The sequence below is a fragment of the Porites lutea genome, chromosome 3 (genome assembly GCF_958299795.1).
Source record: "Porites lutea chromosome 3, jaPorLute2.1, whole genome shotgun sequence".
In the NCBI taxonomy this organism is placed as follows: domain Eukaryota; kingdom Metazoa; phylum Cnidaria; class Anthozoa; order Scleractinia; family Poritidae; genus Porites; species Porites lutea.
In genome coordinates, this window is record NC_133203.1 from 6,437,580 (window position 1) to 6,450,465 (window position 12,886).

At 39.4% G+C, this 12,886-nt stretch overlaps 1 protein-coding gene across 1 annotated transcript in view; it reads left to right on the forward strand.

Annotated features, from left to right (window-relative positions):
• LOC140930299 (PHD finger protein 14-like) overlaps positions 1-7,462 on the forward strand; it is a 42,313-nt gene extending 34,851 nt beyond the window's left edge. The window contains exons 21-26 of the mRNA XM_073379982.1: positions 556-691; positions 1,183-1,278; positions 2,498-2,655; positions 3,110-3,164; positions 3,728-3,781; positions 4,633-7,462. Of these exons, the coding sequence (XP_073236083.1) occupies positions 556-691; positions 1,183-1,278; positions 2,498-2,655; positions 3,110-3,164; positions 3,728-3,781; positions 4,633-5,808 (1,675 nt within the window). The 3' untranslated portion in view covers positions 5,809-7,462. The remainder of the gene's footprint in view (positions 1-555; positions 692-1,182; positions 1,279-2,497; positions 2,656-3,109; positions 3,165-3,727; positions 3,782-4,632) is intronic.
• Positions 7,463-12,886: the final 5,424 nt, after the last annotated feature.

Here is a 12,886-nt window from a genome sequence, read left to right on the forward strand (position 1 = left end):
TACGATCGCTTTATTTTTCTTTGGGAAGTAATTGCTTGCATTCTTCAGGTTAGTCTTTCAACCCTTCAGCGGCGACGATACAACGCACTCGCCCAGCTTGGCCCGCAAAAACAAAACTGAGAATGACTCTAGACTGCTCAAGAATAGCGAAGGAAATCGTGATGATGAGTGGTATTTTTGTATAGGGCAGGAGGCAGACATTGCTTTATTCTTTCAAGAGACAGGAATAAGAAAGATCAGAAAAATATTTGAAGAAAACTGGTCGACTATTGCCCGAAACAGGGCGATCACAAGCAACGAACCTTGAAAGACAGAAAAAAAAAACAAAGTGGACCGAAATGCACCAATCACAAGTAAACATTTGTTTCCTAAGAGGTCCGCTAAGATGATTGACGGAACAGAAAAACCCAAATTCCTGCGAAGTTTACAAAACACGCAGCCGATACAACGAATTTGGCTATAAGATCTCCATAAACGTGCACTTAATCCGAGGGAACAGCACTTTTTCACGGTGCATAATTCTTCAAGCCTTAACGTATTTGCTTGTTATTACAGGCAGTGTTCAGAGTGTGACCCCAGCGATGATGATGACGAAATGGAAGTCGATACCGAGGACACCACACCCATTTCTCAAGGCCGCCAAAGACGGGTCATCAAAGAACCTACTAAATTCACTCCTGACAAGGGAGAGGTAAGTCAGGTTGCATCAGGAATACATGTTGCAAACTACTTTTATCCTGGCACAATCGGAGTTAACTGCTGGAGACATTAAATGCAATTCTGGCTTTTGAGCTTGTGAGTGGAGCCACGTGACTTTTTTTGAATGAAAGCTACCTAGCAGTTCTTTCCTGTGGAATTGGTTATTAAGTTGTACAAGGCGATAAATTCTATCATCTCTTTCTGTTCTCCGGCGCCGTCTGCTCTCTTCAGTTCCAACCTAAATTCCCTTCTTTTGAGTAACCTTGGTGACTTGGGATAGTCGCGAAAATGTTAGAAAGGATGTGTGGTCTATTTTTCAGGGCCGTCTTCACGGACGTCTCCGTTATCGTAAGGTCCCTAATATATCATGTAAGGAGGACACGTACTGATATTCTCTCTTCCGCGACATTCCATTACTACTCTTGGCGAGTTTCATAGCAGTATACCTTCGGAACTTTCAATCCGTTTTGCGTTTCCTTTCAGTCAAAAAAGCGTAAGCTGAAAAAGTCATCCAAGCGAAAAATGCCCGCAACAGAAGGTGGAGAAGGAGAAGTTGAAACCACTACATCGGACAGTAAAGTAAGTGAGGGCTCTTTGGTTCATGTAGCCCTGCGCCTCTTCAGGACCTCTATTGTCACTACTCCCCATATCCTACAGCTTTTAGTGTTCTAAGGAGTTGGGGCATTGCCGAGCCCTGCATGTTTTTTGTCTTGAAACCAGTCATTGTTCCGGCAGGAAAAATGCGTTATTGTCCAAGCTTGAGGGCAAGATTGCTAGATATTGGCCAATAAAAACGCATTAAAAACGCAAAAAAGAACGAGGCCAATACCATCAATACCCAGCCATCTTCATGGAACAAGTTTGGTCAATATTCAAAGGATTTATTACATGGCCAAAAAGATATTACACGGTGGCGCGAAGATATGAATTTTATTTTCGAGTGGCAAAACAATATTTTACGAACGAGCGTTTTTGCCACGAGAAAATAAAATTCATATCTTCAAGCCGCCGTGTAATGTTCTTTTTATTATATAGACATAGAGAGAAATTACCAAAATTACGTCATCGATAAACTCACGTGTGAGATTATGGAAAATAAACCACTCGGGTCCCGGATGTTGTTTTTATGAATTTTATGAGTGGTATATTTTCCAGTAAAACACTCGTGTCTATATAATAAAACTCATTATTGCGGAACCAACACCGAGCGGGCAGGAGGGGCTCATCTTTCCCTCTCGCATGGTTACTATCGGTCAGGAAATGGTTGGGGAAAATTATTCGTCAAGGTCAGGCAAGAGTCAGAGAATTTCACTTTGAGTAAGGGAAAATTTAAGTGTTTAAAGAAGTCACGAAAAATTGAAATTTTAAGAGTACACATTTATTTTATCAATTCATGGACACTCCACGTGACTTGCTGAAAGCATAAATCAATCGTGGAGAGTATTGCTGTGAGGGGTGGGGGGAGGGGGAGGGGGAGGGGGAGGGGGGTTGTGGAGTCCGTCAAAGACTAATTTCTGAATTCATTTGGTCAGGGAAACTTGCATTTGTCAGGGAAAAGTCAGGGAATTTCAGAAACCTCTGGCTGTGGCATCCATGGCTCGGATAGCCAATGAGAAGACAGGATTCGCTTCATCTTTCCCGCGCGCGAACTCAGCCAAATCTACCCCTATACACTTCTGTCCCTTTAGAAGCACAATGTTTGATGCAACTTCGTGTTCATCTTAAACAGGTTCCTCAGAAAACTTATGCATGTATTTGTGGCCGTTTACTAATCACGATCTGTGGTTGATTTTCGCAGAAGCCAAAATTAGAAGAAAGCTCTGCGCCTGCAGCGAAAAGAGGAAGGCGCCCTGGGCGAAGAAGCATAGAACCACCTGAAAAGAAGAAAAAGCCTGAAGACTCTCGCACTGAGTGTTGTGTTTGCAAGCAGAGCGGCACCAATTCTAATCTTGTGAGGTATGCTTGGAAGTTCATCGTTGTCACCGAGACTATAATGGACCTTGTTTACCCCCCACCCCCACCCCCCGGAATTTGGCATAACCATTGTCTCCGATTTCTCTTGGGACGACTGTAATACCCAGGAGAAATTATGGTGCATTATGGTCTTGGTGAAGATGGTGAAGATTTCAACGTTTCTTAAGTCACCGCAGAGCGCAAAAGAGTTATACAGACCTTTCCCCACCCTGAAATTCCCTCTTCTTTGTTTGTTTGCTTTTATATTTCGTTTTTGTTGTAATATTTTAAAGCTAATGTCAACTTTAACGGTCACATTGTCTACACTCCCCAAGTTCCTCTGCTTTTAAAATCAAATATTGCGGCTTATGTAAAATTATGTAACCTGATCAGTGCCAGGCCTGATCACATTATTTATTTATTTACTTACTTATTTATTCTTTACTACTTTTTACAGATGCGACCAGTGCAAGCTTTGTTATCACTTCCAATGCCTTAATCCTCCGATAAAAGTAAGTTCAGTTTTAAAGGGGCCGTGTCACGAGGATGTCGCATTTTTAGGTCAACTCTGTACTGAAGTCATTACTTTGTACCTTTGGCTTACTACAGTTTTCGGATAAAAACTATCGACTTTTTCAAACTGGAACATTTTTAGTAACTAAAGGCTTCTACTGAACTGTTAATTACTGCAATTGATGTAAATTATCATTTTACCGTCTGTAAGCATTTTATTGCGTTGTGTAACGCGAAGTATAGTGACCTAACTTTTGAGCCCTTTGGTTTGACCATTTAAATGAAATCTCGTCAGCTGTCCTGTCACATGATAGTGTTAGTATTTCACAAAACATAATTTGGAGTTATCTCTATTTTTTGTCTTCTGTCTTCTAGGAAGGAAAGAGCTCCTTTTCGCTAAGACTTATCTGTTTTCAAAATCTAATGCCGTTCGTTCTGAATATCACAAAGTCGTCCAGAATAGCCAAAAGGGAACATGGCCTAAAACTCCAAAAGATTCCTATACATGTACATTACATAAACTTAAAGATAAACCAAGTTCTTTTATATTTTTATTCTGCAGGCCAACCCCAAGACACGAGGGTACCTGTGGTTCTGCACAGAATGTGACGAATCGGTAAGTGATTGAGAACTTTGGATAACACGAGGAGGAATATTTCGTACGATAACCGTGGGAGGGGGGGGGGGGAGAGTACTTCCTTATATTTGCCTTATAGGTATGTGCCGCTCCAAAGGGTAGGGGTTTTGTTCGGAAAACGGGTATAGACTTTGCCTATTTTGGTCTGAATTCGGGTATGGTTTTCGTACGAATCACGTGAACGTATATGTCGTTTCAATTCCAAATGAATAAGAAAAAAAGAGTAACATGCGAATTCGAGGTGGATTTTATGAAATCTTTTTCTTGGCGCTCTAATCAACATATAGTCAACTTTCGCGTTACGGACACCGCGATAGTACCCACAGCAGCTAAATCCCAGGCAAAAATAAATTACAGACGGCGTTTGACTGAAATAATAAACTCCCACTATTACGGACACTCGGTAATGAGGACACTAACTCGAGGTCTCTACAGTGTCTGCTATAAAGGGAGTTGGCTGTAATGATAACATAATTTCTGCCTACGCCAGGTCTGAAAACGGGTGTGGAAAATATCAATTTTGGGGTCTGATATAGGGTCAGGATTTAGAGAACCGAGCGGCACACCCTTACCACGAATTCCCAGGACTACCCCTCCTGGGTACGATATCAAACTGCCGCTTCTAAGCCCTGGGCTTATAAATCTTCGTAAAGGGTTTTAGGAGGGGGCCGGTGAGGGGGGGGGGGGGGGGGGTCTAAAAAATTACTGAGGAGTTGTTTGTTGTGGTGGCTTGCTGTTTATTGGTTGAAGCCCTTTAGCGTTACCATTTAACTATCACTACTACTATACAGAAAGTCTTTACGCTTTGGCATGTCGATTTTATTAATTAGGAAGAGGAAAGCGACGAAGATGTAGATGTAGAAGAGATGAGTACAGCTGACACTAAAACAGAAAAATATGACAATGAAACAAAGCAGAAAAACAGTGAAAAGAATGAAAAGAAAGGGGATGAAGGAAAAAACGAAGGAGACAAAAGTGTAAAGAAAGACAAGAAAAAGAAAGAGGAAGGAGTTGAAGATCAGAACAAAGCGGTAGAAAAAGACATGCAAACAAATGTAAATAAAACCATTAAAGAGAAAGAAAAAGGAAAGGAAGAATTTGAGAAAGCAGACCAATCCAAGAAGGTAGACGGAGGTAAAAAGAAAGTAGACTCGAGAGAAACAGAAGATTTAGAAAGATCAAGTAAAGAGCCAAAAAAACAAGATGTAACGAAAGTAGAGGAGGAAAAATTCAAACTAGGCAAAGATGTTAAGAAGGCAAATCAAGAGAAGGGGAAAGGCGACGGAAATGTAAAGAAAGCAGACGTAGGACGAGAAGAGGTAACAAGGCCAGAGAAACAACAACAAGGAGATTTGAAGAGAAGAGATAAAGAGGAAGAGAGACAAGGAAAAGGAAACAGAGCAGATAAGAAGGAAGGGAAAGCATGTGATATGACAAAGGAAGAAAAAGAGAAACAACAGGACGCAAAGCAGGCAGGAAATGAGGAGGGGAAAGCGGATTCAAAGAAAGTAGATGCGAAGGAAGAAAAAGATGTTGAGAAAGTAATCGAGGAGAAACGAGAAAACGCAGCAAGGGCACAAAAAACAAAAGAAAATGCTAAAAAAGCTGATAAGGAGGAAGGGAAGGAGGATGTTAAGAAAGTAGAGAAAGAGAAAGAAGAACGTGAAAATGTTAAGGGAGCAGACAGGGACAAAGAGAAACCACAAGATGTAACCACAAAGACAGGAAAGGAGAAGGAAAGAAATGCGAAGAAAGCAGACAATGTAAAAAAAGAGCAAGGAGTGAACACAGCAAAAGTAGAAAATGAGAAGCCAGAAGATGCACCAAAGGCAGCGAGGGATAAACGTGAAAAAGATGTAACAAAAACAGATAAAGAGGAGAAACTGAGGAAAGATACAAAGAAGACGGTGGGAGACAAAGAGAAACAACAAAAAGACGAGGATGGCGATGATGAAAATGCCTCATTAGCAAGTTTGGTGCGGAAGGGAAAGAAAGCTAAGGCGTAAAGGATCGTGATTGTTTTTGGACAAGTGATTTTATTGTTTTGTTACGTTTTTTAAGAAATAAAGGTTGGCGTCATATATATATTCTTCAAGCTACCCTATTCGCCACTTATAAATGAGGAGGGACGGTAGCCGAACTTTGCCCCGCAATTGGATCGTTACTGGAAAAGCGCCGGTCAGTTATCAGAGAGGTTAAGCATCACGTTTACGTCAGACGGCAAACGCGAATTTGTTCCACGTGACCAAGTTTCCCCTTTACCTGTCCTTTACTGTTCATTATTTCTGCACATAAATTAGTAGTTTCACGCAATTTTTTATCCATAAGAATTGTTTTGAGCTCTTTTTATCTGCTCATTTGCTATTTTGAGAAGTTCTCAACTTGAATCTGACGTTTGCCGTTTGCCGTTTGCGACGTGAAACTTCCTAATTTCACGCGCTTGCGTTATGGAGTAGGTAAACACAACACAAAAATTTTCTTTTTTCTTTTTCTAAACTTTAATACGGTCCTTTCGGATTCAGCCCCAGAAAATTTCGCCAACATTTGACAAACTAAGTGAAATTAAATAAGATCGATTAAGTTTGAAACAGTGCGAATTCACCTTTTAAGTGAATTTTCGGTTTGTTGTCATCCAGAAATTTTGCTACATTGGGAACATGACGACTTTGCGAAAGTTAACTCGACCCAGTCTCCTTCTAAAGCACATTTTACATCACATCTCTTGATTCAGGAATTCTCACAGTTCAAAGTGCTGAGGGAATTTCTTGCTGCAAAATGTTGACTGAGCAAAAAAAATAATCAACTTCCTTTCCCCGCATCTCTTGCTGACCGGAGTATTTAACTCGAAGATTCAGATTTATCATCGAACAAAGCACGGTATATTGAAAGAGAGACCACCGAACGATTATTTTATATTGAACTTAGCCTTCAGAGCGCCGTGAACTGTTGGTAATTGAAAAATTGAAATTAATTCTTAGTAATTTATGAGCTAGTCTGTGCTGGATTTCCGTCTTTGTTTCGTTTCGTACCCTTTTAATGAAAAATAAACAAATGAATAAGTAAATATATGATGATTTACAAGTAGCAGATCCACATAGAAGATCTTTGTCTTTTTCTTTTTTACCTGTAATTGATTGTTTTCAGCAATTAAAAAATGATTGATTATCCATTAAACTCAACGCGATTTTTATAGGCTCTTTAGTACGAATCTTAATAATTAGAAACTGACCTACTAGGCGTGCACCGCACTTTTTATAGAGGGGATGTAGACCCGTAACCCGGGGGTACTCAACGAAGTTTTATACGGGGAAGCTCCGCCCAGACGTCCAGCCCCGTACACTTCTATACTATTTTTGACAGAAGCGGTACGCTTTCCTTATACTTTATATTGACAAATGGTACCCAGTTAACACACGTTGATGGTTTAGTTGCTGTATATGTTACTGGTGGTCAGTTTAAAACTTTGCATCCCTTTTAACTGGTGTAAATACACTGTCTTTTAAATAAAAATAAATGAAGAACTGTCTAGCAACATTGCTGCAAAACGAGTTGACTACAATGTTGCGCGTTTACCACCCACGAATCAACCTGTCCTGCGGCAAATTAGGTAGTTGCAGGTTGCGAGAAGTTGTTGAAAAATTATAGAAGAGCGAAGACTGTAGTTCTGTACATGTTGGTAGATGTTGTGCGTGTTACCGGTCCGAACGTGACGTAACTCCCGAGATGGCGTATATGTAACTCCAGCGCAATTTTATCCAAACAGAAGTCTGTATTCACGTATCAGCCCACCACCTGATTTGTTACAAAACAGGTTTGAACGTGGGTGGTAAAACGTGCGATGCGAACATTGCTTTGCAACTGGTTTTGCAGCAATGTTGTCGTTGTTTGTGTTTTTTTTTTACCCCTTTTACCGTACCAGAAAGGTGATGTTACATGGGACGATTCGCAACGACAATTTTTAGCGCAACACATCGTTGCAATGTTGAAACAATGCTGCAACCATCCAAAACAGTATCACAACAATGTTGTAACGATGTATTGCGCTAAAAATCGTCGTTGCGATATGTCCCGTGTAACATCAGCCTAAGTTTCTGTGACAACACCTTCTCAACTGGAATTTTCGGGTTGTTTGTTTGCACAAGACTGCCAAGAAATGTACCAAAAAATTGTGATGCGCGTACAGAGTTGTTGTTTTTCACAGTCGAGTCGTTATCATCACCGTTGTCAGTTATAAAGTCCCTAAACTTGACACCGTTCGCAGGGTTTTTACTTTTTTTTTCCCTAAAACCTTTTCTATCCCAAAACTTATTAATAATCATAAAGAAAAAACAAAAGAAATTAATGTTTAATGAGTGTCTTTATATCTGATAAAGACACGGCTAAAACTTAAGTTTAATTTTTTAGACCAAAATAACCCCTAATCTAAATATAAGTGCAAGAATGAGTTCATCTACATCAGGTCGAGAGTTTTTAAACCTGATAATACACTCCTGCTCGTTTTTTAACTAGTGTATGAAAAGCAAAGCTAATACAATCTTCACTGCCAAAACGCACATGGTACCTTGACATTTCCAACGAAAATATAGTTTACACAAATTTAAGGAAGAGTATGTGTCAGATAAGCCTATTTTCAGCTTTGTTTCAATGCATTTCCTTTTGAGGGTTTTTTTAACCTTGAAAAAGGCTGGCCATATTAAAACCGCACAGGAACTCATGAAGAAGACTTTATAGAAGCTACATGAACAAGAAAAGTTGTCTTTTTGCCGGGGAAATCTCAGTAGGGTAACCCGACTGAATTTGCTGCTTAAAACCAGCGTGTCTCCAGATAAATACCAGGCCCCAGTTGTTCAAACGTCGGATAGCGCTATCCACCGGATAAATCACTATCCAGCGGATAGCGTAATTGATTTCCGTATTACTTATCCGCTGGATAGTGATTTATCCGGTGGATAGCGCTATCCAACGTTTGAACAACCGGGGCCAGAAAATCGCACCTTGTAAGGGAAGCCTAGACAGTCTCTGGATTCTACTCCGTGGATTCCTGATTCCTGATTCCAGGTACCAAATTCCGGCTTATTTGTCATTCGAACAATCGTTAGTGGGATTCCGGATTCATTGAGCTGTATTCCGGATTCCAAAGCCGTAGGATTTCAAATTCCACAAGCAAGAATTTCCCAGACTCCTTGGACGAAGAAAACGAACGAAAGAAGCATAGCTTACGTTGTGGATACACGAGCCATTTTACTCGTGTGTAAATGACTCTTTTTTAGCCTCAGGCAAGCAAGTTTTTGTTTGTAACCGATTTTCGCAATGTGAAATCATTGTGCCGGGCGTGGCCTGCTCTGACCGGGAAGTCTGGGGGCTATCTATCATAATGCTCTCTCCCAGGCTCCTATAACTCGCGGCCAACATGGTGGATCGCTGAACGAAGATTGGCAAAAGTTTCAAACTTTTAAAGAACTTTATTCCGGACCCAAGTCTACCCATTAAAAGGGGAACATACAATTGAAAAAGGTGCATTTAGGACCGCGAAAGAGTATGAAACTTCAAAAGTTTCAAGCGGGTAGAGGAACGACGCAGCATTCTCAAAATTTGTTTTCCAGTCGGCATGTGTTCATGTTCAGCTTTAATAGTTCCAGAGAGACAACTACCTACCTGGGTGTACGTGCGAGGTTAAGGTAAGAGAAGTAAAATTACACATAACTAGCAAAGGAAAAGACCAAACGAATGCATATTGTCCAACTAAATGCAGTTTGCTTGACAAAATCATGTGCCTATGGTCCGGGCTTTGGTCTTGACTCATAACACCCCGGGCGTGAAAGGTGAGTAGTACTCCCATAAGTTTCGGATAGGTGTGTGTCGTCCAGGGTCCTAAACCCTGACGCTACCCTATTTGAGGCCCAGACTCGAAAAATGACAACCCATACAAGGGAAAACAAATGCTTAGCTACTATTTCTCATACTATATGGCAGCACTACAAGCTTAATTTTATTGTGATCTGGGTTCTTTTACGTCCCACAAGAACCAGATTAGTGAAAGTGCTGTGAGACGGGTCCTACAGTTTTTCTTTCTTACCCGAGAAGACTAGAAAGTCTAACCGTTTGCAGATGTCATTACAAAAGCAGCAATTTCTCTGGTCTCGCCAGGGTTTGAACTCACAACCTAGCTAACCAGGCGTTCAAAAATGATACCCGATTTAAGGATTCTGACCCTTAAAAACCATACCCTATGGGGAGGCTTATACCCCATATTTGGAAGCACCACCCCCTCCCCCCAGGCTCAAAATACTTACCATAACCACTTACCACTCACCAGCAGTTTGTGTTTAGTTACCTGAAAGGTTTTTGAAGAGCCCTCTTTATGACTGTTTATTCTTTCTCCATTAAATGTCCATTTTTTAAAGGTTAAGACAGGATCACAAAGAAAGCAAAGATCTCTTCAACACAACTTAGGAAATAATGCAAATATAGCACAAGTAAGTTTACTTTATTTCTTTACTAAACATATACCCATGTGTTTGCTATAACCTGTTTATTTCTTTTAATTCATTCTGTCCTTTCGTCTAATTCCTCACCACAACAAACAAAAGTGATCCACAACAGCAGTTACTTATTATAAACAAACAACATGTTAAGAGTGCCCCGCCCTAACCTGCGAACCCAGATGAATGTCCAGTGTTTGGGCAGCAAGAAGCAACAATCACAAATACTTCACTGAAAGTAACAGTGCTAACTTTTCTAGTGAAAAATGGTAAAATGAAGCTTTGCGGGAAGTCTATATTATCAGAATATGCGAAAAAACTTTAAGTCAAATCTCTCATTCGTAGTCGTCCTCATCCTTGAATCTAAAGTTCTCTAATTTGAGATCTCACCTCAAGTTTGAAGTTTATTGTTTTGCCACAATACAAATGAATTACTTAAATATAAGAAGCTAACTGTGAGGAAGCCCAAGGAATAGGCTTCCTCAAATAATTATTATCGCAAAGTATCAGTGGAAGTATACATGTCAAATAAAATTATGGCAGAGCTACGTAACACTAAACATTATAACATATTAGATATTTGTATGAAGCTTAGTTACGTTAAAAAATGCAAAGCAAAAAGTGGAAAAATTTAAATGGAGAGGAAAAGGAAATAACTTTTGGTATGGAAATGCTTTTAGTTTACAGAAAAAGGACGCAATGCTTGTTGCGTTTTCAATTTCAACACTAAGAGAGTTAAAGAACTTAGGACCTTGGAAACAGATAGAAAACTTTCCTAAATTAATCCTGCAATGGAGTAACTAAGAGACCCCCTATCTTCTTGTGTTATAAGAATGCACACCTGACTATGGGAGATATGGGCAGAAAATTAGGCATCTTGTTGCCCCTTTACCAACCAGATACTCCAATTTAGCCGAATGTACCTGATATGATCTTCTCATTGTTTTTAAACTCTATTTTATTTGTTTTCAATAATGGCTCAAGCCTTTGAGAACAGAATTTTCACCTTTATGCATGCTAGATGTATATATGGCACATGCTACAATTTACATGCGCGCGCTTCATTTAGCATCTAATAACAATAACATATTGCAATGGTTTTCTCAACACTGAAGAAGGGTTATACAACCACCCTTCTTTAAATACATTTATGACTTTTTTTGATAATTTGTAAGAATATCATTCTATAAGCTGTATATACATTGAACCGTCTTCGGCTCTTGATGGATCAGATTGAATTGATACGCATCCTGATATGCATACAATTTTCGTGCTTCAGCTGAAACTAAGGAATTTGCTAGCAGGGTTTGTGTTTTAAAGTTTTAGATTTTTAGAATTTTTATAACTTTTGTGTCATTGAATCATAACTTCAGGTTAAGGTATTTTTAATAAATAATAATAGATATAATAATTATTATTATATCTTAGCTAATTCATATTCATAGCAATTAGTAATTTAAATTTTTAAAATTTTGTATTTTAATTTCTACCTTAATTTTACCCGTGGGATATCTGTAGTAGCCATATAGCTAAGCATATTTACCACGTAAAGTAAAGTGCCTAGGTCTATGTCTATCCTGAAAATGTTACGGTCTGCGAGAAAGACGAACATATGCCACGGTTGTCATAACATATTCTACAATGCAAATTACTGCGACTACCTTTTCATCGCTTTTCGGAAGAAGAATGTCAAAGTATGAAACAAAGAAAGCAAGGGAGGAAGTTCTCCTGTAGCGAGGAAATTTTAACAAAAAATTCACCGCTTGAGTGCACTACTGTTCAGCCATGGTTTAACTTACCAGTAAATTTACATGAACTTTTCGTTCGATGGATATGTACATTAATTACTCTCTGCGTTTATTAGCTTCTGTTAAAACAGCCATCTGCTGTGACGTTTCGTGTTAATGTCGATGGTTAGTTAACCTATTAAGCCTTAGACTCAATGTTTAAAGAGTAGAATTCAACCTGGAATCTGTATTGTTGGTATAAAACTAAATCATTTGCAGACAAGGTCAACGCAGGAAATATAATGGGAAGGTTTTGCGGCAATTTTTATTTGGGTCGAAGTTGTCTTTGTTTCTCTATTCAGAGACAGCAATTCCGATGTTAAAGAGACAAATATTGTTCCTATTACGCATTTCTTTAGTCTTTGGGCACAGCAATTCCATTGCTTTTTTCACTATGTTTCGTTGCTTAGAACTTCTCAATTGTGTTAAGGCTTAGCCTCCCACGGAGGCGTGGAAGGCTAGTTAAGGCTTGGATTTTTTAAGATAGAGAACCCCCAGCAGAGTTTTAAGACATCACGCTTGCACCTCGTAAGAATAAGTTCGTTTTAGTCGTGAAGCTGAGAAGAATTAACCTTTAACGTGTATAATAGAAAAAAAAGTGTCATATACAGTCACGTGATTTCCTGCTTCTGATGACGCCACAAAACGTGTTCCTTCAAATGGGGTACATTATTTTCCACGTTAAAAATTCGAAACTTTTCGCCGTCAAGTTGGCCTTAACCCTTCTCAACACGATTCCGCCTTTTAACGCGGAATTCATTCTATGCCTTATCAGTTTTAAGTATATTTTTTAAGTCACGTGACCTGTTCTACTT